A 27,236-nucleotide genomic window follows, 5' to 3' on the forward strand; every position below is an offset into this window, starting at 1 on the left:
TTCCTGATACGGACGAAGGATCTGACCGTTTGTTCTATACAATCGAATAGAGGACTATCGCGTCTTGTTGCAAAGGCGGGGGATTAAGATTCCCGGCCCGGGTTCTGGGCTTGAAGTTGGAGAACGGACGAAGATGCAGCTGGACGCCGGGCGCACATTGTTGGTCCCCGAAGTATGTTATGTACCTACCTACTCAATTGATGCAATGCATCCCATCACTCTGAGCTGTATGGATACTCCGTATTATACGCGTTGACACATCCTCTTCCACAACACTTAGAAACAAGGGGTTTAGTGGGATGACCAGGGTGAGTTCCACTATGTATCAGCTCGAGTTCGGTCTCACATTCTCTTACTGAAAACGAGAAACGGCAGCGAAATGCGTATAAAACACCTGGGGGGAAGAATTCGCCCACCGCGACAAATTGTCTAGCTGATTGTTCTGCTTTTCGTCCACGATCTTATGGAAGTCGCCCATCAGCTGTCTCCATGTAGCCTTATCTTCCGAACCAAATAGCCCACTCTCCGAAAACCGCCGCCATGAATTCGCGAGTCGTGGTGATCGTTGGTTGTGGCGGAATGGGCCTCGCCATCGCCCGTCGTTTGGGTACAGGCCACCACCTCTTTCTTGGCGACTTCTCGGACGCAACTCTCGCAGCTGCTCAGAGAGAACTCACAGACGATGGATACTCGGTGCAGACGATGCCGGTAAACGTTTCCGAATCCGCATCCGTCAACGACTTCGTCAACGCAGCCGCAGCGGCAGGGCCCTTGCACACCATCGTGCATACCGCGGGCTTGCCCCCTACAGCCAACACCGCCCAGCGAATTTACGCCGTCAACCTCATCGGCACCGCCAACGTGATAGACGCCTTCTTCCCCGTTGCGCAGGCCGGCACCAGCCTGATCTGCATTTCGAGCATGGCAGGCCACATGGGCTCTGGTCTCCCCGCCGAGCTAGAGCGACATCTCGCCACGGCGCCCGTCGACCAGCTCCTGGATCATCCCGCTCTCGTCGTCGACACCGCGGACCCGTCTTCGGCCCCTCGTGCGTACGGCATATCCAAGCGCGGGAACCTCGTACGCGTGCAGGCCGCCGCCGCGACCTGGGGCCAGAAGCGCGCGAGGGTGAACTCGATCAGTCCGGGTGTCATTTCGACGGCGGTAGGTCGTATAGAGATGGAACAGGGCGGTCCAGCGGCAAAGTTTGTTGCCACAAGCCCGGCTGGTCGAGTGGGAACACCTCAGGATATTGTCAACGCCGTAGCGTTCTTAGCTAGTCCGGAGTCGTCCTTCATTACTGGGACTGATATCCTTGTGGATGGTGGTGTTGTGTCAACATACAAATGGGGAGCCGCTGGCAAGTAAACCTGCGCATGGACGGCCTACAATCATGTCAAATGCCCGCTTTCATTCCACTTATAGGCAAACGTAGTTGACTCGCGAACGATATCTACATATGGCGACCGTTTGTCGGTGTCCGGCGATTGACGATTCCGCGAATGATGGGAAACGTCTAGGATAGTAAGGAAAGGCGGAAAGGATGACATGCCAAAAAGAGAAAAAGAAAGACTCCTCGACGGGGAATTGAACCCCGGTCCCCTGCGAATCCTGGGATTTCCCCGGTGACAAGCAGATATCCTCACCACTAGACTATCGGGGATGTGCTGATATCCGATACAACAACTAGTCGTCCTGAGTATGGTAAAGATTTGGTGACTTCACAACACGCCTGTAATCTCTTCATCCAGGGCTTCGTGCCTGCCGCCAATGCGAAATGCCTCTCGCCTATTGTCTGTAGAACCCAAGAGTCGACTGAGTCCCTGAATTGCATGGTAGCGCAGGGGTATGATGCACGCACTTCTCATATCACGGTCTCGCCTGACAGGGCAAGATATCAGATGGGAACTTGGCGGTGGTAGCTGGGGGGAATTCACTTCGAGTCGTTTCTCGAGAAACCTACCATAGGTGCTAATTTTCTGGACGTCTGACTGCCGCAACCATCAGTGTTGGGGGTTGGTTCCACGGAGACGCGTGGGTGAGACAGTAAGGCGACGCGAGCGTCCCCGGGAAGGCCTCAAACGTTGGCCAGATTGCTGTCATGAGGACACAGAATCTTGTAGCACACATGGCCATATGCGAAACATTGATTTATGTGAGGATGAACGCGATTCTAACTGCTGCGATGCTGTGACCGAGATTGGAGTCGGCTGTCTTGAATGGGGGCTCTCTTACCGACTCACCTACCTTACGTGCGGCATGTACGCAACTCTACCACATGGGAACACCTCTGATGAGTGCATTGAAGTGAACAGTCAATCTTGAATGGCCGGAATACGAAGGGGAAAAGGTCTTCGCAGGAATGTCTCGGTCCTCCGTGCTGGGTCTTCTGCAGGCTCGATGGCGTGTGGAGGTGGCTTCCAAAGTCCGAGACCCGAGGCTTCCATACTTCCACGAGCCTGTTATCTCGCAACGGGATGAATCTAGAATGGTGGATCATTGCTGCATTGTACAGCTCCCTAGTGCAGCAGAGGAAACTGGGACTCGGGCGGCCTTGCGTAACGTAGATGGCATGTTGAACCAACAAAAGTGTCTTCAGAGATACACCCTCTCTAGTCTCCCACTTTTCCCCACCCTCTCGTTCGGCCGAGTCCTGCTTTTCGAGGGCTTCGTCAACGGCCCCGGCATAGCCAGCATCTCTATTTCCCGTTCAGGAAATTCATCGTGCATGATCGATCTTTGCAGTGCATTCTGCCTCGTGACGAATCTCAGCTCAGCCCTATGTGTGTCAGCAAAGGCAACCCTATGGCACGACAGAATACACTGGGTGCCTGGCCCTGTAATCTGTCAGACTGAGTTGTTTTCGCCCCCACGCCCGGCTCCGTGGACAATGAGTAAGACGCTTAAATCAGCCTCTTGAGTCCTCAAGGGATGCTTTTCTCTTCGGAAACGAATCAAAATGCGCAATTGGCCATGTCGCGCCTCTGCGACGTACAATTTCCTATTCGGGAAACTGGTCTCTTTTCTCTTGGCCCTCCAAAGTCAGTAATGCCCTCAGCCTGCGGCTCAACGTAGATTTGCCCAAAACGGCAATCGACACTCAAGAGTATATCTTCGTGAGCTTAGCAATTCAACTTTTGCCACAGGACAGGGTGCATCGTCGAATAGACGTTTGTAGAAGAAACATCTCAAGCTGAACTAACATTCAAGAATGAGAAGCATCCACTTTTGCGGCGCGGTCTTGGTGCAGAATTGCTTGCTTGTGTCTATGATTCGTTATTCATGGATATTTTCATCCCTTTTCAACACGCAAAACGAAATCCAATCTTTTGACAATGTACCCAGCCAGAGGCTAGCCTTGGCGACCGACCTCGTGCAGACGGCCCGACTGGAAGCTTGACATTAAAAGTCAACCTATCTCGTCTTCTGCCAGTCAGTCTCTCTGCCCTTTAGCCAATGACAATAAGCAACTTCCCATTATCTAGGACTTTGTTGACCAATTACGTGGATCAGGCTGTACGACTCGCCTTGATGACTGCCTTTACTAGCGGCAGCAGCCCATATGAGAAGGATTCATCCAACCGAGGCTACGGATACATCGTGTCTCGATGTAGCAAGCTGTAAGCCCGCTGCCCTGTAGGGCTGACGACCCCTGTTGCTCTTGATTATTTCCCAAAAGCGAAGTCTCATGTCGTTGGCACTCTTTCAAGTTATGCTTGTCATCTCGGTCAGATTGTGATTTGGTGACTCGTAGACCTCAACCTTAGGAAGCGATGAGAGCTGGTGACCGTCTATAATTCGATACAAATACGATGACAGTAGCTCTTGAAGTTAGATCTCGACAGCATCAAGCAGCACACCTTCACCTCAATACCAAGACCTTCAGATAAATCATTCTTGATTCTATAAATCTCTTTCTAGATCCAACCACCGCTCACGAATACTCGACAACCAATATGCCTGGTCCCATCGTTCCAGTTTCGGTCATCACTGCACTCTCGGATCCCTCCAAAATGTGCCAGTGTCCTGCAACCTCGCCGCCATCGACTGCTACGACATGCCAAAAATGTCAACTTCCCAAAGCTGCTGCCTCTAGGGCTTAAGCAGCGGCTTGGTTTTGATACTTGTTGGAATCAATCAAGAAAGAGTTATGGGTAAGTAGTGAGCTTCATCTCTTCAAGTCGAAGTTCTAGACACTTGTGTTGACCTTGGGTAAATGGGCTAGGTCCAACCTATACCAGAGGAGTACCAACTTTCGCGGGATGAGATCACGGCAGCGAAGCAAAATTCCTTTATCAATCTTAGAACAGCCCACCATCACATACACGGCCTTCCTTCTATCGAAGCATTAAATAGGCATACATCCCTTTTCACTACCTTGGATAGAACAATACACGATTTTTATACGTATGGAAAATGGACGATTCTTAGCTCGCCTGCATCAAGTTCCAGTCGTGTCTTGTGAACCGTTTCCAGCTGAGGCACGCAGCTCATGCACTAGGACCAAGAAGTTGTGGCCGACCATACCGTCGGACCCTTGCCCCTCAGATGTCTCCATCGTGAACCAAGTGGGTTGGTGGGACAGAAGCACCCGCCCCGCGGCCCTACCCATCTCCAGCCCACAGCACAAGCAATCTCGAGAAATGAACCTGCAATCTCTCGCCCAGTCAGCAAGTATACAAGCGATACAGCGTCATCAGCCTTGTTGGCTAAGTGGTATAGCGTCTCACTAGTAATAGTGACATGAGAAGATCGGCGGTTCGATTCCGCCACGAGGCATTTCTTTTGCTGTTCTACTCTAGTAGGCACCCTTTTGCAGCGTTTCGATGATGGGTGGGTGATAGTGGGCAAGATCCGCTTAGAGATGAATGAGAATCAAGCAGGCAAGGTATTTAGTGAAGGTGGGTCTTCCATGAAGACTATTCATATTGTTTCTTAGGCCTAAGTGAAGCTACTACTGTAAAGGGGCTTATTCACGAGAGCCATGTGTGAAGGTCATGTTGAAGTGGTATTGAGATTCAATTAGGTGATCAGGTATTGAAAGATCCAGAGTCTAAACAGGGAGGTATAGAAGTGAAGAAAGACAGATGATATCGAGGCGCCTTAGAAGAACAAATCAATCTGATATCATAAAGCCCCGCCATGTTACATGAGAAAACTTCAGTTACCCACCCCATCCTCCATATCTCGTACATGGACATTACAAAAGAAAGTAAAAAGTTGCGCCATTCCTCGGCGTTGAGTCAGTTACACGTGAGAGAGACAGAAAGAAAAGAAAGCTTCAAGACAAGACGCGTTAGGAGGATCACGACTTGTTCTTGCCATCCCAGAGGATGATACCGACAGACTCCTCCCAGCCGCGACCGGCCGCGATCTCCATGACGGTGCGGCCAGCATCGTCCTTGGCATCGAGATCGACACCGCCAGCCCCGACGAGAAGCTTGAGGACCTTGGCGTCGCCGTTCTCGACGGCCTGGAAGATGGCGTTCCATCCACGGTAGATCTTGTTGACGTCGGCGCCGTGACGGAGCAGCAGCTCAAGGATGTCTGTGTCGTCGCCGCGGCACCGGCGCACCGCCTTGACGATGGGCAAGTGCTCACCGGGCGCGTTGATGTCGGCGCCACCCTCCTCGATGAGGAACTTGGTGATCTCCTTGTTGTCCTCGCGAATGGCAGAGGTCAACGGGGAGAAGACGCCGCCGTTCTTGTCCTCGACGGACACGCCGGCCTTGAGGAGGAGCTTGACGCTCTCGAGCTGGTTGGCGACGACGGCGCGCTCCATCAAGCCCTTGAAGGAGCGGATGTCCGGGACGGCAGGGAGGAGCTTCTCGAGAACCTCGGGGTAGTTGACGGACATGACGATGGGCCAGTCGCTACCGCGGACGTTGGGATCAGCGCCGTGGGCGATCAGCTCGTCGAGCATCTCCATGCGGCCTTCCTTGATGGCGGTCGTCAGAGGGGTGTTGCCGTCATCGCCCTTGTCGTTGGGGCTGACGCCCTGGTCGAGGAGCCAGTTGAGGGCCTCCATGTTGTTGACCCGGACGGCCATCTCGATGATGCCCTTGGGGTTGTGGAGGTCGTTGCCGGCGGCGACCAGGCGAGGGAGGAAGTGTGTGCGGAAGTGCGTGACACACTTGAACGCAGGGTACTCGGCGGAGTTGAGGTTGGGGTCGGCACCGCTGGTGAGGAGGAGCTCAAAGATGTCTGCGCGGTTGTCGCGGATGGATGTGCACAATGGTGTGTAGATGCCATCCTTCTTGATGTTGGGTGAGACGCCGGCAGACAGCAGGACGCGGACAGACTCAATGTTGTTGATACTGACAGCGAGCTCCATGTTACCGGGGGCACGCTTGTTGTCAGCACCACGGGCCAGAAGGACCTTCAGACAAGGTGCCTGGTAGGTCGCGGGCCAAAGCATGTGCTTGGGACCCGGCAGGTTAGGGTTGGCGCCGTGGTCCAAAAGAGCAGTGAGAAGGTCCACTCTTGCGGCCATGATGGTCTCGAACAGAGCAGTCTTACCTTCTCTGTTCTTGACGTTGGGGTCGGAGCCGTAGTCGAGCATGAGGTCGACCAGCTTCTTTGGTGTCGTCTTGTTCATGGAGGCAATCAGGACGGTGTTGCCGTTGGCCATGATGTGGTTGGGGTCACCTCCATATGTGAGGAGGATGTGGACAAAGTCGATCTTGACATCGATGACGGCGATGGCAAGCGGGGACTCCTGCGAAGGTCCAGCAGAAATGTTGGGATCCGCACCGTACTTTAGAAGCATCTTGGTGATGTCGAGAGAGTTCATCTCTACCGCTGCAAAGAGGGGAGTAATGCCATCTTTGTCGGCAGAGTTGGGATCGGCACCGAAAAGAAGAAGCAGGCGGACTGCCTCGTGATCTTGGCACAGGACGGAATCCACGAGAACGTGCTGATCCGGGCCGGTGTCGGGTGAGACACCGCGGTCCAAGAGCTGCTCGACGAGCTTGTGGTTCTTGCCCTGTACAGCAGCGATGAGGGAGGTCTTGAGTGACGGGTTACCATCGGCGTTGTGACGAGGTGTCCAACGAGGCATCGTCATGGGGTCGGCCTTGAGGCGAACGACCTTGGTCGGGATGCTGTCGGCGATGTTCTGAAGCTCGCCGATGAGCGTCTCTGTGCCAGATGTTGAGGGTGAGATGGTGTTGTCCGAGTCGCGCAGGTTCCTCCTGTCTGAAATGCGGCTGGGTGCGTCATAGTCGCGATCCGACATGCCACGGTCTGACATACCGCGGTCTGACATTCCACGATCCGAGATGGTCATGTCGTCCCGTGCTGATCTCCTGTCCATGTTGATTCTTGTGCTGACAGGGTGGAGGTCGTAGTGACCGTGCTCTGAGATTGTGATATCGTCGCGGCCGATTCTGCGGTCGGGGATTCTGGTCGAGTGTCCATTCTCTGAGGAGCTGTGGTGACTCCTGTTGGAGATGGATGTGCGGCGACGTGGGTCTGGTGATAGCCTCACCTCCTGAAGAACGAAGTCTGCGGACATCTTTTCTACCAAGGAAGGGGGAGGGATGTGGGGTGCTTGAGAGGGGAGAGCGGGAAGGGGAGGGAGGGGAGGAGATCTCTCGTCTGAGCGATCCGGTAGTGCTGTCGGCTGGACTTCGAAGGACTTGGACTTTGATATCCGGACAGTCGAGTTGTGGTTGCTGATGCGGTCCAATGCAGCGGCGAGGCCAGCATAGCCGTTGCCGACAGCATCGTCCGTCTTTGAGTTTCCAAGAGACCACTGGAAGACGAGAGCACTCATCCTCAGCGCATCCCTTGCCTTGCGTATCGACTCCCTCATCCTCAAGATCTCCTTGTCGGCGAACATCATGCGCCAGCCGCGCTGGATCCTGCCCATGGCACCCTTCTTTTCGTACTCGAGGAACTCGAACATCATGTGGTCGAGGACCTGGAAGTCGGAGTTGGTCGAACGGAACTTCATGTCGAGCTCCTTGATCATGTCGGCGGGGAACTCCTGATGGGTGCGAGCAGCCTCGGAAAGGCCGGCCTCGATGGACCATAGTATCCGGCAGATGTCGAGGAAGTCATTGGCGAGCTCCCTGAAGCCGTGCGGTTGGTGCTTGACGTTGGTGAGGAACTCGAGCATGCGCACCGAGATGTTGTTTCCGAGGAGCGTGGCCCTCGTGCAGAGGTCCAGGACGGACTCCTTGGCCTTTGGCTTGCCATACATGGCAGCGGTCATAGTGCCTCGTCTTGGTGCCACGTAGGGCTGTAAAGACATGAGGGGTTGTTATCTCAGACGGTGATGTTGGAGGCAGTGGCTCTGGGGTTGTTATCGAGGGTAGCCTTGTATGTTGATCCGCACACGACACTATATGGTCAGATCAATGCTACTAATAAAGGCGGAATGAAGATGAAGAAACAGATCTCTCTCTCCCCGCTCATGGAGCAACGTGGGAGCTCAGCTGTTTATCTGTAAGTTCCGCCGCGGTGGGCAAAGCTGAACCTCACTCAAGGTGATTGCTTGTCCCAGCCAAGGTTCCTCCTCCTCCTCCGAAGAGCTCTCGGACAGGTCGAGGCCTAGTCTGTGGCCATCGATAGAGACAAGAATCAAGCGGCAAGCCACCAACCACGCCAAATGGGGCTCATTGGGAGAAGCAGGCATTGTCCCGGCTCGGAGCCATGAATCGTGATTGTACCCAAGAGAGACAAACACGGCGTCTACATTGGAGGATCAGGAAGCCGTAGTGCCAGGTACAAGGGATGTTCCAAGCACCAATTCAACGCTAGAGCAGTTAACCCCAGAGACGACCTGCGCTAGGCCGTCCGCTTTGACACAAAGGGCCGGAAATCAGACAGGAAAGCCAGTGCGGCCAGGCCATTCAAGACAAGAGACTGACATATGCCACCACTAGCTGGCATTGGGTCCCAGCGTTAGACCCCCTGGCCCGAACTCTTCAGGAGAAAAGGAAAGGGCTTTTTTTTTTCTGCTCATGAGTCTTGGGACCGGACGAAAAGACGGGACGATGACTAGAGGAGAAAAGAGGGGAAAAGCAAGTATGACAGCATCAGTGTTGTTGCCGGGCCGGGGACTCGGGAGGGAAGATAGTGAGGCTTACACACACCCTCGCTCCCACTTCAACTCACTCCAACTCCCATATTGCTCTCTGCAATACAGTGCCCGCTTCCAATCCATGTTCATCTTAGCGCTGGTGGCGTGGGGAGCTGAGAACGGTCTCGCCACGTGAGGAGGAGTCCTGGCTGACATTCCGATGCCTCGCACACAGTGTTTCTGTGTCTCTGTGTTTCCCACCCCTCCGGGCCCTTCGTCTTGGCCTTGGGCTTGGCCCCCTCCTCCTCCTCCCCTCTCCTCCCCCCCACCCGGCAAACAGATCTAGCAGAGTTTTTTTTCTTCTTCTTCTTCTTCTCGAATCTGTCGCCTCGAGCGGGAAGCCTTGGAAGGGTTGCTTTGTGAGTTGTGACCGATCCATTTTACATAGCTTTCTGGGGAAAGCAAGCGACAACCCAGGCTCCACGAGCGGTTCGGTCGTTGCCGATCAAGCCTCCATCTTGCCATTGTTCTTTGTTTGTGCTGCACTGCTGATGGGATTGGAGAAGGGGGCGCAGATAGCCCATTGGATTCGGCAGTGTAGGGGACATGCCTGAGCCCTGAGGGGGACGTCATGTCCTTTGCAAATCTTTGGAGAAATCGGCAGTAAATCTTGCATTCGGCAAGTGCGCATTTCAGATACGGATATCTTGACCATCTGCGCTTGTCGCTCCCAATGTGACGTCTTGCCGGGGGGCGTGGCACTGGTGGGTGTTGCTTGACTCAAGTACGCTGTCAAAAGCTGCGAAGCGGTGCGGAGCCGTGTGTGTTTACGGAGTCGACGTCTCGAAGACGTCGAAAGGAGGTCTGTTCGTCCTCGGTACATGACAGGTTCTACGCGTCTGCTATCAGAATCAGATCAGTTTGCGACGGCCTAGGCCAGCTTCAGTCCAGTGTCGTTTGGGTTGATCAGCGAATTGCGGGACCGCATGTTCGTGATGGCCTGAGCAAGGGGATCCAGAGGCCCAGAGAGGAGCCAGACGGGCCAGAGAGGGCAGAGAAGGGCCATCAAATCACCGTGTCACCCATGTGTAGCGCGCTCACGAACCAGTGCGATGATACGCCGTTGTCCATCAAACCCTGCGTGCTTTGTCTTTAGCTGGATTAGCTGAAGCTGCGTCCCTGGGTTCGTTGCCAGGGTTTGTGGTCAGGGGTAATAATTAGTATGTATAATAGCAAGCGAACAGGCAGGCAAGCAACAAGCAAGAGCAGAAGGGCCAACAATCGCAAGAGAGCCCAGGAAGGAAAAAACTAGCAGCGAACCATCGCGCGTCTGCGACCCTGGGCCGCGGGGAATAAGCTGATGTGCCCCGTTCCAATGGGCACGGGACGGGCTTGCGAACTGCGAGGGGAAAGTTAACCGTGCGTCTTGATCGCCGCGATGAGAATCTGTGGTCCACACTGGCTGGGCGGGAGTCCCTGTCTCTTCCAAGACACTACGTCGGAGGAGGTGGTGTTGTTGGACCTTGGATCTTGGTGGTTGTCGTCGTGATGGTGTGTGGTGGTAGTTTACTATGTGTTTACTATCAAGAAGGGCGCAAACGCCGCGGGCGGGAGGGAGAGAGGATGGGGGGATGATGCCGGCCGCCTAACTTCCAAGACATGAGCCCCAAGACATCGTTGTTCCTTGCACAGACACTCGTGTCGTCAAGACTTTTCAATCTGCTGTGCCACTGTTCGCCAGAGAATGGGTAAGCTGTAAGACTATTCTCCACCACACACCTTGGCCAGGCCAGGTCCGCGTCGTGTCCTCATTTCGGACTTGTTGGCTAGGGCAGATGCTAAGCCCAAGGTTCATCTAGAAAAAACACGGTACGGACGCCGTACGGATACTTACGTCTTGCAGACTAATAATGGGCTGAGAAATTCGGGTTCGTAAAGGAGGAGCTGATGAGTGCGTGAGTGGTGGTGGTGGAGGATGCATGGACCGGAGCTCTCTCGAATCGTGTGCCGGGACCCTACGAGCAGCCAAACAGCTAGCTACGTCTAAATTGCATTTGCATTTGCATTTCCACAAGATTGGAGAGCTGGAGAGGGCTGGAGGGGCAGGGGACTTGGGGGACTCGGCCCAGCTTTCGAGGAATGAGGTCAAAAGGAGGAGGGGTGAATGGCACCCGAAGTTTGCGCCTATGATGCAAAGTCACCCCCAAAGATGTCAAGAAGAGGCAAGCTCAAAGGCAAAGCGAAGCGGGCGCAAAAGCCACAGAAAAGCCTCGTTTGCGTCCTAGGAGGATTCCCCGGACGCCTCCTTGAGTCTCTATCGGCGAGTCGGTTGCTGGTCGGAGGGTACCACACCAACGGATTTTCGACGCCAACGCCAAAAGAAGCCAAAATCACGTCGAAATCTCCTCAAGGCTCGCCCCCCGTGGTCCCCGCCCGTCCGGTCTACTCTGAGCCTCTGAGCCTATCGCTCCGACTGGCTGACTAGGCCAACTGTCACTTTGCCAGGTCAAATAGCGGCGGTATTAGACTTCGGCCGGGCCGGGTCTACGCGTCCACAAACCAACATCTACCTCGGTTTGCTGATGGCTGCTTCCATCCACGCGGCGCAAGCAATACGTATCCGTGGACTCACAGACTCGAGGAATCTAGAGAATGAGGGTGTGGTGTCGCTCGCAAGCGTCCGGGCTTATCCCAACGCCGCTTTGCCTCTGTTTGTTTGCTAACGCTACTCCCTCCTTTTACTCCCTACTGCCTGTACAGTGTAAAGTAAGGTGGAATATCCGTAGTTAACTTGCCAACTTGCAGTGCTTTTTTCTCTCTGGCGTTTGTCCTAATCACCACTGCCGACATGTTCCCACCCCAAACCATGCCGGCACGGTTACCCGCAAGCGCACCAACGCACACCAACGCATGCAATAACTTATGTCTGCGCTCGGGGGGTTTTCTAGCAGACTACACAGACGGCTGAACATTTGCAATCTCGCTGCCGTTACTAATCCTGGGCTGGGCTGTCCTCTTCTATCGAATTGCCACGTGGAATGGTCCCTGCCCCTTTTTCTTGCCTCTGCCATCTGAAAGATTTCCTTGACCTTGTGCCACACACAGGCCGCCTCTCATGGCGTAGCACTACCAAGTACGGCTTTACGCCTCTCCATGGCTTATCCCCGTACTCCAGTAGGTTATTGCTCGGGAGATGCGCATTGAAGAATCATGATCGTCTTAGAGGATGGTCAACTGCTAAATTCACTGCGGAGTATCATCTCCCGGGAACGCTCCACGTTCTTCTCCTCATCTCTCTCCACGAAAGAGAAGAATAATGAAATCTTTGTTGTTCAGGCTCCTCCATGTTCTACACCCGTTCTTGTGCCGAGCCTAAGAACAGTGCTGGATTTCCAAGGATCCACTGATCAGCTCGTGTGATATAAGGACTGAGACAGGCGCCTTCGGGAGACGCCTCGCGGTCTCAGTCCCACGGCAGCAACCTTTTCGCATTGACTCTTTCCCAAGGGTCTATCATCTGAATTGAAATGGACTGTACAGGGAGAGTGACAGAGTACAGATATTGCGGCTTGCTTTCGTTCGCCGCCTCATCCCATCCTTGCAAACCCTTCGGTCCCCTGCCCAACCCAGCCATGGCTACATGTATTCAGCCAGCGTTGCCTTTACCAACGTCGCAGGGCCAGCAGATCGCACTCAATCCGAGGCAGTGGTGTGGTAGATTCATGATTTGTTCTAACGTCGTCCAGTATGTGGTAATTAGGTACCAAGTATGTACGGAAACGCCCAAGAGACCCTTCGTGGTCACACCTCAAAATCCTACGGCGCGCTTTTCCAGCCCGCCATGTGTAACAATACAGTAAAAGAAGAAGAAAATAGAGCATAAAGGTATCTATACTCCAAGAATTACATCCGCCGCCTTCTCGCTAATCATGTACACCGCCGACGCGATGTAATACCCAGGAATCTTGGGGAACACGCTCGCGTCCACCACCCGCAGGCCTTCAGTCCCTCTCACCTTGAACTTCGAGTCCAAGACAGCAGTGGCATCGCCGTCTTTGCCAATGGGGCACGTGCAGCTGGCATGGTGGCCCCAGGCTTCATTCCTGACGAACTCGGGCAAGTCCGCATCGGTGACGTTCTTCCCGGGCCAGACCTCGGTGAAGCCTCCCGTGAGGGGCACGACGCTCTCGAACATCTTGCGCGAGAGCTTCATGCCCTCCACCACGGCCTGGATGTCCTTAGCGCCCGTTGCCTCGTCCTGGAATGAGTTGAAGTCAATCTGCGGCATATCCCGCGGATCGGCTGAACGCAGCTTGACGGTTCCGGCCCGGTTGCGGCTGTGGGCTTTGAGGGTGATCCACGTCCAATGTCTCTGATCCGCGGTGCCATCGACGGAGTATCCGGGATAGTACCCAGGGAAGGCGACTGGTGCTCCTGCGATAAAGAGGTCCGGGTCTCCCTCTGCCACGGTCGACTTCTTCACGATACCCAGGCTGATGCCGTTGGAACCATAAATCCCCCTATCACCACTCGCGGCGCCGTCCTGCCACTTTTTCAAGCAGGGATCGTCGGTGCCAGGGCGAATGAAGGTGCAGCCTTCGATGATCTGAAAGTTTGTCGGCGTTTCGCCAATAACGGACGTCTCGTAACCTGTTGTGGTGATGATCAGTCAAACGGCTCTACATTGAATGATCATTTCGTCAGCAGCAAATGAGAAAACTCACGGTCTTGCAAGTTGGTGCCAACACCAGGAAGATCGACGATAGAAGGGATACCGAAAGAGGATAGCTCCTCTTTCGGGCCAACGCCACTGAGCTTGAGCAGCTGCGGGGTATTGAAGGCGCCGGCTGATATGATGACTTCGGCCGTGGCGTTTACGGATCCGGCGACGCCAGAGCCAGCAGCGCCGGATCGGGGGTCGGCGCGGTAAAGGCTCTGTCCCGTAACAAAGTCTACCCCCACGGCCCGGGGCTTCGCGCCGCTCTGGTCGAAGCGCACCTTGGTCACGAGGGTGGTGAGCTTAATGTCGAGGTGGTACTTCCTAGAACCATCCGCGTTCTTCGCGTCGGCCGTGTCCAGGACGAATTCGCGCGGTCCATTGCGGACGCCCTTGTTGACGGAGATGGGGACCTGGTAGAGGCCCTCGGCAGAGTCACGGCTGGGCAGGTCGACGTCGAGATCACGAAGGAGAACCTCGCCGAGACCCTGGATCGTCGAGAAGATCAATCCCAGGAGACTCTTGCCCATGGCGGAAGCAGCGGACAGAATAACCGTAAGGAGCTTGACATCCTTGATGACAAGTCCAAGGTCCGTCACGGAGGTGGTAAGCCAGCCGTCGAACCCGTGTCCTACAATACCATTGGGCAAGTATTCAGCGTTCTCTAAGCGCTGGAAGTACTTGCGCATGTTGGACGAGCCCCAGGTGGTGTCTCCGGTCAAGGTCGCGATGCCATCCCAGTCTGACTTGTGCGGGTAGACCGTGATCAACGCGTTGTGACTGCCGCAACCACCCAGCGTACCAGCTCTAGGATAAAGGATGCCGAGCGGCTCAGCGCCAGCCGGTGGGTTGAGTCCGACGTAGAGCTCCCCGTTCGCAAGTCGGTATGTCATCTTGGAGTCCTTCTTCTGGGCCTCGAGATCGGCAAAGTGTTGAACGTAGTAGTCCCATTTCATTGGGGCGTACTCTGTCGACTGAAGGTTCAACGCAGGGACCTGGTACGGGATCGAGTCTCCCTGGTCGTCGCCGGCGTCGATGAGAAGGACCTTCTTCCCGGCGATGGCGAGCCGGGCGGCAAGTGGGCCACCACCCGGCCCGGAACCGACAACGACGTAGTCATAAGACGCGAGGATGTCGGTAGATTGCCGTGGGACAAAGTGCTGGCTCGGGCTATCAATGTTGTATCCGCGTCAGCCAACCACATTCATACTTTGCGTACCTCGCGTCTTAAGGTTTGGGGTAGGTCAAACTCACACAGCAGAGGCCGTGGCCACGATGTAGCCGAGCAACACGTTTGTGACATGAAGACACCAACGCATCTTGGATGAGATTGGAGGCTTTCGAACTGGTTGAAGAGGTCGCAGCACCAAGCAACTCAAAAAGGAACGCCCGTCGTCAGAAAGTCAGTCTCTCTCCAGGAGCGGCGCACATTCCCCTTAAGAACTTGGTCCAAGAAACCTCACTTGTCCTCCTCGACGCGATGCGCCTGATCGCGACATAGGAAAAAGTCGCAACGCCCCTTGCATTTGATTAGACATGACGCTGCCCGTCATGTACCCTCCCCATCTCGGATGTGACCTGCTTCTTTCCTATGTGACGGTGATCAATGTAGGTGATGCTATGTATGGCAACCTTCCCACTCAAGGTCCCAGAATCGCCCTTCTCGTGGTTCACTCAGCCTACCATCGTCGGCCGAAGGAACGATTAGGGAAGGACGTGGAGGTTGCCCCCCTGGTACGAGCACGGGAGAGAATCTGAGAATGATGCTGGTCATGTGGGAACACGAGCGGGAGGCCGATTAAGGTGAGGAGGACGCCAGGGGCCAGCGTCGCAGTCACGGCGGGCGCGAACTTGGCATGACTGTTGCGGGGGCTGCTTTAAATGAGATTGCGCTGTAGGATGTCTTGAATCGGGAAAGCTATCCGATGCACTTCGGAGCGCCGAGCACGAGGGCAGACGGACGGTCCTGGTTATGCGGGGGATAGCTCAGCCTTGGAGGGAGACATCGGTCCAAATTCTCAAGGGGAAAAACGTAAAACATGGCCAGATATCTTCATGACTGGACTAGTTCGTCCGGGGATGACCTTATACGCGCTCCGCGGGGTGTTGTCAAAGCTCCCAATTAGCCTTATTTCTTTGGTTCATGCATCTCCCATGTGTCCATCCGCAAGGTACGATCGATGAACCGGTCGAGTCTCGCAAACTTGCGCCTCGCATTATTCAAACATAAACCAGCGAGGGGGTTCATGGTCCCATTGATTCCGTATAGACATGAATCAGGCCACCCCTGAGCAACTCTTTTGTTCGTTCTGCTCAGCCGTCCGCCCAGCTGAGTTGCGGTTGGGCATGCAACATGCGAGCCCGGCCTTTCATTCTGCCCTGTCCCCCGACTCCCCGCAGAAACCTGGCTCACTAAAGTCTGATCTTGGTTAGCACCACCTTTACTGCCAAAGAAACCCGGTGTCCGCCCCAAGCCTATTGCAGTACAGCGTGTGAGCATCTCACGACTGTAACGGCCCCAATGCAGTGAAGGATACCACCGGCGGGAAAGCCATCAAGATCCCAAGAAACGGGCTGTTGATGATGCGGCTCGCATTGAGTGATCCAGCCAACTTCATCTCTACCATCGAGGATCTTCATTCGTCACATTTGTTGATGTGATAGCGCTTGGAAGAAGAAACTCAGAGTAATGCGTACTATAACTTGAGCACAGCGGAATCACGCAAGCAGCCTGTCACCGTTGCTGCTCGTCATCCCATAAGCGAGAGACATCAAGCAAGCGCTGTCATCCACCGATTATACGTCGCTTTGAAAGAAGCCGGGTAGCCGCACATGGTGATGTGAGCAGTAAGCCCCGTGGCGCTCTCGCCAAAGTAATTGGGCTGGATGCATAATCCGCAAGTCTAGTCGCCCAGACGTTAGCGACGAGAGCTGGGAGCGCTTCCCCGTCTCCGCGACGTCGAGGCCATCCCAAAGTGTGCCGCTTTCGTCCATCGCAAGCCATTGTTTCGTAGTGGCGGCTGAGTGGCGATCTTGCCCTATGGACTTGGTCTCATGAACGAAACTCCGGTCGCCGACATGTAATGCCCAGTTCATATACAGGATGTCTCCCTGATCCCGCATGGGCCCGGCCTTGTTGATGGGGGTTTCTTTCGCCGTTGTGACATCTGTACGCCCATGCAACGATCGGCATCAACCACACATCGCATGCCGTCGCATCGTTTTTGAGAATGAAGCAAATCATGCGGGTCGCAGTCGTCCTGCTGTTTGCTGCGACGGCACAGGCAACGGTGCCTCAATTGAACACGACTGAGATCACAAAGCTACTCGCGACGACGCCAAAATGTGCGGTAAGTCACTCTCACAGTCTCAGTCGTGGTGTTTCACAGCCATCTCATGATTTTGAGTCAGCACTTAGTTACACTCACTGACTTGACTTATTTCCTAGATGCCATGCTTCGTCGATGCGTTCCATTCTGGCAATTGTACCCTCGACGGCTTGACGGACTGCGTGTGCACCAACATCCCTCTGCAAGCCCGCGCCTCCGCATGTATACAGCAAGCTTGCGAGTTCGATGATCAAGTTTGTGAGTGGTGGTACCTAAGGCGTCGTCATGGCTCCAGTCTCACTGACATTGCTTTGAAGCCACCGCCCGTATCTCACAGCAGTTATGTGAGGGCTATCCTTACCCTGACCGCAGAAAATTCTCCAAGGTTTTCTCCATTGGCCTACCCGTTATCACGATCCTCACGGTAGCTCTCCGATGCCTGGCCCGATTACAGGTCACCAACCGACTGTGGTGGGACGACTGGACGGCACTGATCGCTTTGGTAAGGTTCCTGGTGATGGTTCATTCGTGGCAACTGACTCACTGACGGTGGCAGGCATTTTTGATAGTCATGTCCGGCCTTGGCTACACAAGTATGCACTTTCCTTCGTGGCTCAAGAAACTGGGTGTCTAGTGCTGACTTCAGCTGCACATTAGATGCTGCAATGGGATTCGGACTTCATTATTGGGATATTGACCCGGGAAATGGCAAGACTATTTTGCAGGTACGACAACGCACGGCATATCACGAATTTTCGCAGCTAACTGAGACTCCCTTCAGATTTTCTATGTATTGCAGATGCTTTACATCTTTGTTCAGTATGTGCATCGAGACACGATCTGAGGTAGTAAAGGACTATCGCTAATTGTACACTAGAGTCTTTGCCAAAGCCTCCATTGCCTGCTTCTACTCCCGCGTGTTCACCAATCAGAAGTTCCGCCTGGCAGTCAAAATCCTTATGGTGTTTCTGTTCGTCCACGGCTTCATGTTTCTGGTGTTGATGGTATTTCAATGCCTACCAATTGAGTCGATCTGGGATCGATCTATCCAAGGTCGTTGCCTCAATGTTTCGGCTATCAGTTACGGAGGCGCTGCTTGCAGTATCCTGGAGGATATTATCTTGATTGTCATCCCTATTCCAGAACTGATTAAGCTTCAACTGGGAAAGAAGAAGAGAATGGCATTGGTTTGCATGTTTGCTATTGGATCCTTGTAAGTGACGTGCCAACTATTGGAGCGGCTTTACAAATGTTAACTCAGGATTGCAGTGCTTGCGTCGCGAGTATGATCCGACTTAAATACTTGGTCTCATTCGCTAATTCATTTGACTCTACCTGTAAGGTCTCCCGGTCATCTTCGTATGAGATTGATGCTAATAGCCGCTCTAGGGGATAACGTCGACGTCGTGCTATGGTCATCCGTCGAGCTCAACCTAGCAATCATCTGCGGTAGTCTCCCGGCACTACGACCTCTTTTCAAGAAGCTGCCAGTATTCTTCACCACTATCAAATCGACAATACAAACCGGAACGCACCGAAGAAAGTCGCAAGCACGGTCTACGACAGCGATTCAGAAATCGCACCATTCCCATGCCTCACATGAATCGAGCACCCAGCCATCGCCCAGCAACTCTCCACAGAAGCCACATGCAGTCAAGCTGAGAGAGTTCGGGGGCAGTTCGACAACGTGTGATAACGACACACAGTATACTCTTGAAATGACCGATGAGGAGAGCAGGGATGATTTGGAGAGACAGGACTGGGCACGAGCGTATGGGAAATAGGGGTCTGATATTGCTGTCTGATGAAGAAGGAACGTCTCTAACGTGTAATGATCAGCGATGTATATTTGAGCTTTGAAAAGCAAATGAGGTGAATCAGTTCAACATCTCATCAACAATCACTTACCCTGGCCCTTCGGTGAGAACAACAAAAGTCTGTGGGGCAGGTGTAAAGACAACCTCAACAACACAATGTACTATGCCACATTGCCAGAGTCATAATCACCCCCGAATTTAGATGAGACTGTCGTGAATAGATGATTTGAGTAACGAAAAATGCAGCTGGCACATCGTTGTCTCTGTCTTCGGGCTTCGGTTCTCGTTATTTTGACCGTGATGCCCCGCACTATAAAGTGTGATCTTGTCGGATTAGAAGTCTAATTCGACCGCGGCATATAGCCGACTGCGCAGGGGCTAATTAAGGGCCCTATTTATAATTATTATAGCTAGCCTAACTTATAGTTAGAACCTCCTTTTTATACCTACTACGCAAATATTTATATAATTTAATTAATCTCTTTATTAACGACGGTTCGAACTAACTACTTTATAATAGGAATACTAATACTAATTAGTAATTAAATTTTATTATTATAGATTGGTAAAGTATCTTACTACGTAAAAAAAATAACCTCTTAATACTATATAGGATAAGAGATTTATATTAATTAATTTTATAAAAGTAAATAAAAAAAGAGGCGATTTTTAAATACTATACGGAATTAAGTAATCGTAGCCCTTTATTATTTATAAGAGGTCGACGTCTATTATATTAAACTACGTTAATTAATAAAACTGCTTAAGTAACTAGCCTTTTACCGTCGCCCTAAGTAACTTTTTTATTAAACGACTTTTTTATAACTAGCCCGTAATTAAAAATTAACTAGTTAAATTAGTAAAAAGAAATACTTACGTAACGACTATTTATTTAATTAATTAGCATAACAAACGAGCTTAATAGTATAATATAAAAGAGTATTACGTAATTAAAAAAAGGGATCTTTAAATATAAATATTCTTACTTAGTAATAAAAATAACTTTATAAGAGTTATTAAGCTAAGAGATTTACGGTATATAAAAAAGTTTATTATTATAAGGATTTTATAAATACGACCTTAAGCCCGTAATCTAAACGACCTCTTTATAGCTCCCTTAACTACCCCCTAAGTATTATTTAAGAATATAATATAGGGGATAGTTTAATAAGGGAGGAGAGGATTTAGAGGTCTTAATAATATTAAATTAAGAATATTATAGATTTTAAAAATTAATTTAAAAGAAAAGCGGCTACTTTAAAATAGTTTTACGACCTCCGGCTAGAGTTATTATTAACTTAAGAAAAGGCTAAAAAAACGAAGATTTAAGAAGAAAAAAAAAGAATTTTTTAAAAGGCCGCTAGAGGGCTTTTTTTATATTAGCTCTTAGTACGAGATTATTAATTTTAAGAAATTAACTAAGTAATAAAAGGGATCGCTAGTAAGTAATAATTACTTAACCGTAATTAAGCTACGAAAAAGACTATTTAAAAAATATAAAATAGGGTACTAAGAGGCTATAAAAAATAAGATTTCTAAAGTATTTAACCTTATTACGTACGAGTAATAAATAAGTATTTTTAATAAGTCCTTAAAATTTACGATTTTATAAAAAAGAGGGCTTAACTTTATTAACTATATTTAACGGCTTATATAGTTCTTAATAGCTTATATAGCTCTTTTATAAGCTATTTAGCGTTTATTTTTAACTATTCTTATAAAATACCGCCCTAAAAGAGGTAAGTTAAAAAAAAAAGCTATTTAGAGATTATAAAAAGTACGAGGCTTAGGAGGCTAGAAGTATATAAAATAGTAGAAATCGGTAATTAATAAAAATCCTAAAACTAATTATTATATCTTCTTATAGTGATATAAACGTCTACTATTATTATTATAAAAAAGAACTATTTAAACCTACCTTTTTATACTAAATAAAAAAGAGGATCCTAGTAAGTATAATAGCTAGCAATTTAAAAAAGTAATAATAATTATTAAAAATAATAAAGATAAGAATAATAGCAAGATAGTAAAAAAAAGCGAGAATTTCCTAAACTTTAATAAATTCGTTAGGTAGTAAAAGTACGGATTTATTATAACTAGCGCGCGGATTAAATATATTCTTATTAAAATTAAATACGCTAGTAACTATTAATATAAGTATAAGCTAGAGTACGACCCTTAGCGAGTTAGGGTAAAAGAAAAAAGAACGAACCCCGATTTTAAATAGAATCCTAATCCCTTATAAATAAGTAAATATTAACCCGGATTATTAAGGGACGTAGATATATAGAATCGTAAATTAGCCTAATAGTAAATAGATTAACGCAGTATTAATCTATTTAACTAAGGTTTATAAGAAAAAGGGGCTATAGGGGTAACCCCTATTTTATAAAATCGTAAATAACCTTAGCTACTAACTAGACGAATAGTTTATAAATATAGGCCTAGGAATTATAAAAGTAATTAATAAATTCCTTTATAAGTAAGGGGTATTACTAGCGCAATTAAAATTATAAGAGCTATATAAAATACTAATAGCGATAATTATAAAAAAGGAATTCGTATTATAAAACTAAGTATAGGTCGATAGAGCGTATAATCGCTTTAACGAATTTAAAAAAAGGGTAAACGACCTAGATTTCTTCTCTATAATTACTAATAGAAATCTATTATTATAAAAGGATATACCGGAATAAAATATAATACTAGAAGTACGATAATTAATAATTCTGCCTATTTTAATTTATAACTCGTTACCGCTATTAATACGAAATTCGGTACTAATTAGCTAATAAAAAAAGAGATAAACGACCCGAAGTTATTAACAATACGCAGCGACATAGGAATCGTATATAAATACTAAAAATATAATAGCAAATACGAAGTAATTTATAGACCTTAAAAAAATCTTTTTAAAAAAAAGATTATACTCTAAGGGGAAGTATAAGGTTTTATAAAAAACCTTAACGATATTTTATAATTATTATAAAAAAGTTAGAATTAGAGAACATTAGTACTATTCGGTAATTAATATCGTATTTATAAATAAAGCCTCTAATTATTATTATAAAGTAGTACGTAATCTCGATTAAAATAACTTTTTTAGTATAATTAATATAATCTAAAGCCGCTTCGAGACTTATAATAAGAACCTAGAGCTCTTATTTAAACTATAAGCGATTTTTTTCGTATTTATAACTAGGATAATAGAAAGTAAATCGTAAGTAAAAATCCTTAAAAAGCTTATTAATTAAATTAATAAGCTAGTAAAAACCTAGCTAAATAAGGGGATAAATAAGTAAAAAGTTAAATATTTTTATACTATAGTTTAACGTATACTAAAAGTAAAAATAACCCTATATTAGTTACCTAAAAACTACGAGACGCTCTATTCGAGGCTAAGATCTAGTTTGAATATTAAAATAAGAATACCGCGCTAAACTTATTTCTAAGTATACGACGGCCCTTATTAATAATATTAAGTTAATCGAACGTATAATAAAAAAAGAAAAGAGGCTAAATATAGTAATCGCTAGTAAAAAGGCCTAGATTCGTTAAATAAGCAAAGATTTAACTTATAAGTAGGGTAATAAAAAAGGTAATATTATATTTATAAAAAGGATAAATATTAGTTAAGTAACTACTCTAAAAGAAAGTATACTAAATTATATAAATAATATAAAAAGTCGAGGGTAGTAAATAGTAAAACTAGCCCTCGTTAGTTTAACTAATTCCTTATTATATATAAGGGTAGATCTGGGGGTATAGAACTTAGTAACGGTAGCTAAAGTAGTAGCTTGAAGTATATACCCCCTATAAGAGATTTAGAAAATAAAGAAGATTTTACCCCCTATACTAACGAATTAAATTATAATAAAATCGATAATATTAACTACTCTTTTTTTACCTCGTTAGCCTCTAGAGGATATATAAAACTAAACGAATAAAAGGTAGTAAAAGCTCTTAATAAATAGGCTTTTATTTATAAATAATAAAAAAAGGTTCCTTAAATAACGGATATAAAAGTAGCTAAAAGGGTAAATTTAATAGGGCTAAAGCCTATTCTCTTAATAATTAAAGAGAAGACGCTATCTCTCTCAATATTTTTAAAAAGAAAATATAATATTAAGTAAATCTAGGGGTAGCTAGAGGGGTCCTTTTTATATTACTTAGATCCTTTAAATACTAAGCTCGTATAAGTATTCTATATAAGTAAAAAGTACGGCTTAAATAATCTTTATAAGATTATCCTAGATATTAAGGTATCGTAATAATTAACTAAAAAAAAAGGGTAATTCTAAGCGCTATAAAAGATCGTATTAATAATACTTAATATATTAATAGTAAGTATTATGAGGATTAGTTTCGGCTTAAATAAGGAAATCGTCGCCCTAAGTATAATAAAAATAAAAACGCACTTTAGAATAATAACTTTTCATATTTTACTTATTAATACCCTATTTCTCCTATATCTAAAAAATATAAATCGACTAAGCATTATATTTAATAATATAAAAAATAGAATCTCTAGTAATAAGTACTTCGAAATAGTCGAACGATAATAGGGGTATACGTTTATAAAGCTTATTAACGATACGAAGTTAATTAATTACTTAACGAAAAGTAAGCTTAAAAAACTATATTAGAAATTCGGGTACCCGTTAGTTACGAGGCTATATAACCTCTTAAAGTAATTAAGTAATAATAATATTAAAATAGGGGCGCTAGAGTAGTTAATAAAAGTATATTACTAATACTAAATAAATACGCAGAGCCTACGTAGATTTAAGTTTAAATTACGTAATAAGCTTAACTTTAACTAGGAAATCGTTATTAATATTTTCTATTTAAATAGTTAGCTAGTATTATATATAATTAACGTAGCTATATCTTTTTAAGTAAAGTAATTCCTCTAGGATCTATAAATAAAGATAGTATAAATAGCCCTATAAAAAAACTAAATTAATATATATTAAGAACCGCTAGACGGTATTAAAACTAATATTAATACTAGCTTTAAGTTAGTAAAATTTAAAAATAATATAACGGCCTATAGTATATAGTTAAAAATCGTACCTATTAAAGCGCACTATAGTATTAAAAAAGTAAAAAGGGCATACTAGTAATTAAAAAGGGCGTTTAGAATTATTAAAAAAGAAAATCCGGATTTTACTAACGACGAATACCTCTAAATAGTACTTAAATACTATAATAACACTATAGGGCCTAACGGACTTATACTAATACTATTAATATTTAGAGTATATCTAAGAACGACCTTAGCCTCGCTACCGTCGCTAAGTATAAGCTAACGAGCCTAAGTAATTAAAAAAGTAATACGAGCACTGCGCGAGGTAAGTATAAAAAAGTAAGTTAATAAAGTAATTATTATATATAATAAGCCTAATATAGGGGGTAATTTAAATATATTACTAAATTTAAATATACGAGTATAATATAAAATTACTTAATAATAAGCTAGGCTATATAAGTTAATTTCCGTTAACGAGCGCTCTTATATAGTTATAAGAAATCGTAACTAACTACTTAAAATATTAATTACGGTAGTTAGACCGTACTATATAAATCCTAACGAGGTAATTTCTAACTTATAAAAAAGAAAAGAGCTAAGGGAAACTATATAACCCGTAGTAAAGGCATAGGAAATTATCCTTAACGAAATCGTCGTAGTAATACTAACAAACGACGAGGAAAAGGAAATTACTAAAAGGGCACTAATACTATTAATAAAACGTCGTAAAAAACCACAATAGCAAGCCCTAATGCGGCAATTTATCATTAGTAACGAAGTAATTAATACCTTTTATATAATAATAAAAAAAGCTAATTTCGAGCTAATAGTTAAACTATATAAAAAAGGTATAATTATAATTACTAAAAAGCCGTATAAGGGATTAGATTTTATTAAAGTAGATACTCTTTATAATTAAGGGGTCTATCGATTTATCTTATATAACCCAAAAAAATATATAAACCTCTATATATTTAAATTATAAATAGTTTATAAGATTAAAAAAAAAAGAATACCCTAGCTATATGAGAAATCTAAATACGTAATTTAGGGGTATAGCGACGTTAAAAAAGCGACGCTACTTATATAATCGCTTATTATATAACGCTATAGTTAATAATTAATAATAGTACTAATAATATTGCTATAGAAAAAGGGATACGAGATTTAGAGCTATAATATTACCTAGGCCTATACTTAATCGGCCACAGGGCTTATAAAAAAATCCTAGCCTATTTACTAAAAGAAATAGCTAGTAAGTACTTAAAAAGTACGATTATTAAAGTATTTAAGCTACTATATAGGCTCGTAGAATCGGGCACTTATTAATAAGCTACTTACTACGATTTTTATATTAATTAACTATTAATAATTACCTCTACGTACGACCCGTACTTACTAGTTATAAAGTATAAAAATAACTAATTTAGGATTATTAAAATATAAACCGACGATATATTAGGCCTATTTAATATTAACTTTATAAAAAAAGAGGATAAGGAGCTCTAAAAAGCGGGCTTCGTAATAAAGCTAAAAAAGGTCCTTATAATAAATACCCCCCTAGTATTTAATAATAAAATTCTTATAATTAAAAGGGAAACTGTTATTTTTTAGTAAAAAGGGTAGGGCGAGAAGATTAACCTCGTTAATTTAAATATAATTAATATTAAGAAGTAATATAAGGCTAAGCTCGTACGAGGGGTATATATTACGAATATTTATTAGCCCGAGGTAACTTTTAACTATATTAGGGTAGCGTAGGCTATAAATTTAATTAAATAAAACGTCGAAGTACTTAATAAGCGGCTTAAATAATAAAAAACGAATCTCGATCGAGGTCTTATCTATTACCTAATTAACCTTATAACTAATAAGCTCTACGTCTTTATTAATAAGTTATTTATAAATAATAATAACCTTACTTCGTAATTAGGGTATATTATTATCCTAGTTAACAAGAGTATAAGTAAGAGCGAATTTACTATATATAGTAATATAATCTACTACTTATTAATTAAAAATAAGTAAGTAATAAGAAATATACTAACGTTAGAGGTCTATAGTATAGTTAATAGCGTTAACCTCTCTTACGTAATTTTAATAACGCTAAAGAAGATTACTAATCGAATTAGCTTTTTACTTATTCTAATAGTTATTTATACTAATTCCTACTCGCTATATAAATACTTTATTAAATTAAGAATAAAAAGAAAAAGAGGCTTATAATTAATATTATAACCCTTAGGTAATTATATAAAAAGCGCGAGATACTTAAAATCCGTTAGATTAATAATAAAAATAACCTCGTAAACGCTTTTATAAAAGTAATACTAAATAAAGGATTAGAGTAATTCGTAAGTAGTAAAAAAGTTATTATACGAATAAAGGGATAGGTTATATAAAAAAAGTAAAGAAAAGAGAGAAAAAGAGACGACTTAGTAAACGGGCCCGAGGTTAAATTATACCTCTAACCGTAGTAGTTAAATTAATAAAAAAAAAAAAAGTTAGTATTAAATTAGAAGTCTAATTCGACCGTAGTATATAGCCGACTATATAGGGGCTAATTAGGGGCCCTATTTACGATTATTATAGCTAGCTTAACTTACGGTTAGAACCTCTTTTTTATACCTACTACGTAAATATTTATATAGTTTAATTAATCTCTTCGTTAACTACGGTTCGAACTAACTACCTTATAATAGGGATACTAATAAATCTTAAAAAAGGTCTTTCCTTATATTAGGCGCGAGATATCTTATGAAAACGTAAAGTAAAAGTGGGAGAATTTATAGGTTACTAAATAGGTCCTAACCTAAACTATACAGGGGCCTAAAATCAGTTTAGTTTATAAACCCGGCTATTTTAACTATATCGTTTAGCTATTTTGACTGTACGCTACTGTTAGAAAATTTTTGCTAGCCGCTATAGCCCGCCTCGAGTACTAGTAAGTAGTAGAAATTTTTCTACTACCTACCCACTTCTACTTCTACTTCTACTACGTACTATTAATTAAACTTAATAGATTTCTGCCTACCTACTTACGACTAATTAATCTTAACTAAACTACTACTATTACTACCGCGCCGCTACTACTGCCGCTACTATTATTAATATTATAATACTTCTTAAATTGCTAGTTAGAAATCCTAACGGCTACGATACGTATAAAGATCTTCTCGTAAATATTACTTCCTCCGCAAAAGCTTAAGGATTTGTAATTGTTAAGCGCCGCGCTTCTAACTACTATAATAAAGTTCCTTCCTAATTCGACCTCTATTATAATATAAGTAACTATAATCTACCGAGCTCTGCG

At 45.8% G+C, this 27,236-nt stretch overlaps 8 protein-coding genes and 2 non-coding genes across 10 annotated transcripts; 6 read left to right on the forward strand and 4 right to left on the reverse strand.

Moving 5' to 3' along the window:
• Window positions 1-540: 540 nt before the first annotated feature.
• On the forward strand, window positions 541-1,368 carry CLUP02_11166 (uncharacterized protein; the record flags this gene model as incomplete). Its single annotated transcript, XM_049290134.1, has 1 exon — window positions 541-1,368. One exon carries the CDS (start codon window positions 541-543, stop codon window positions 1,366-1,368), a length of 828 nt encoding a protein of 275 aa, XP_049147279.1.
• Window positions 1,369-1,548: 180 nt separating this feature from the next.
• CLUP02_11167 (uncharacterized protein) lies at window positions 1,549-5,026 on the forward strand (the record flags this gene model as incomplete). Its single annotated transcript, XM_049290135.1, has 16 exons — window positions 1,549-1,625; window positions 1,691-1,918; window positions 2,008-2,038; window positions 2,114-2,155; window positions 2,207-2,261; window positions 2,316-2,783; window positions 2,858-2,894; window positions 2,930-3,116; window positions 3,169-3,244; window positions 3,380-3,432; window positions 3,514-3,620; window positions 3,685-3,735; window positions 3,922-4,068; window positions 4,502-4,704; window positions 4,803-4,901; window positions 4,995-5,026. 16 exons carry the CDS (start codon window positions 1,549-1,551, stop codon window positions 5,024-5,026), a joined length of 1,893 nt encoding a protein of 630 aa, XP_049147280.1.
• On the reverse strand, window positions 1,573-1,663 carry CLUP02_tRNA177. Its single transcript has one exon. It is a non-coding gene; the product is annotated as a tRNA-Asp (tRNA).
• On the forward strand, window positions 4,700-4,779 carry CLUP02_tRNA170. The gene has a single exon. It is a non-coding gene; the product is annotated as a tRNA-Thr (tRNA).
• A 279-nt stretch (window positions 5,027-5,305) lies between the features above and the next one.
• CLUP02_11168 (uncharacterized protein) lies at window positions 5,306-8,641 on the reverse strand (the record flags this gene model as incomplete). Its single annotated transcript, XM_049290136.1, has 2 exons — window positions 5,306-8,245; window positions 8,483-8,641. 2 exons carry the CDS (start codon window positions 8,639-8,641, stop codon window positions 5,306-5,308), a joined length of 3,099 nt encoding a protein of 1,032 aa, XP_049147281.1.
• Window positions 8,642-9,370: 729 nt separating this feature from the next.
• On the reverse strand, window positions 9,371-9,661 carry CLUP02_11169 (uncharacterized protein; the record flags this gene model as incomplete). The annotated part of the gene is made up of 1 exon (XM_049290137.1): window positions 9,371-9,661. One exon carries the CDS (start codon window positions 9,659-9,661, stop codon window positions 9,371-9,373), a length of 291 nt encoding a protein of 96 aa, XP_049147282.1.
• Window positions 9,662-11,192: 1,531 nt separating this feature from the next.
• CLUP02_11170 (uncharacterized protein) lies at window positions 11,193-12,448 on the forward strand (the record flags this gene model as incomplete). Its single annotated transcript, XM_049290138.1, has 5 exons — window positions 11,193-11,463; window positions 11,543-11,738; window positions 11,834-11,952; window positions 12,134-12,202; window positions 12,252-12,448. 5 exons carry the CDS (start codon window positions 11,193-11,195, stop codon window positions 12,446-12,448), a joined length of 852 nt encoding a protein of 283 aa, XP_049147283.1.
• Window positions 12,449-12,555: 107 nt separating this feature from the next.
• CLUP02_11171 (uncharacterized protein) lies at window positions 12,556-12,888 on the forward strand (the record flags this gene model as incomplete). The annotated part of the gene is made up of 1 exon (XM_049290139.1): window positions 12,556-12,888. One exon carries the CDS (start codon window positions 12,556-12,558, stop codon window positions 12,886-12,888), a length of 333 nt encoding a protein of 110 aa, XP_049147284.1.
• Window positions 12,889-12,917: 29 nt separating this feature from the next.
• On the reverse strand, window positions 12,918-15,064 carry CLUP02_11172 (GMC oxidoreductase; the record flags this gene model as incomplete). Its single annotated transcript, XM_049290140.1, has 3 exons — window positions 12,918-13,678; window positions 13,753-14,915; window positions 15,000-15,064. 3 exons carry the CDS (start codon window positions 15,062-15,064, stop codon window positions 12,918-12,920), a joined length of 1,989 nt encoding a protein of 662 aa, XP_049147285.1.
• Window positions 15,065-16,987: 1,923 nt separating this feature from the next.
• On the forward strand, window positions 16,988-18,858 carry CLUP02_11173 (uncharacterized protein; the record flags this gene model as incomplete). Its single annotated transcript, XM_049290141.1, has 9 exons — window positions 16,988-17,095; window positions 17,194-17,332; window positions 17,392-17,576; window positions 17,631-17,667; window positions 17,732-17,799; window positions 17,856-17,893; window positions 17,952-18,287; window positions 18,344-18,411; window positions 18,464-18,858. The coding sequence occupies 9 exons, from the start codon at window positions 16,988-16,990 to the stop codon at window positions 18,856-18,858; spliced, it is 1,374 nt and encodes a 457-aa protein (XP_049147286.1).
• Window positions 18,859-27,236: the final 8,378 nt, after the last annotated feature.

Source organism: Colletotrichum lupini, chromosome 5, assembly GCF_023278565.1.
Source record: "Colletotrichum lupini chromosome 5, complete sequence".
Classification (NCBI taxonomy): Eukaryota; Fungi; Ascomycota; class Sordariomycetes; order Glomerellales; family Glomerellaceae; genus Colletotrichum; species Colletotrichum lupini.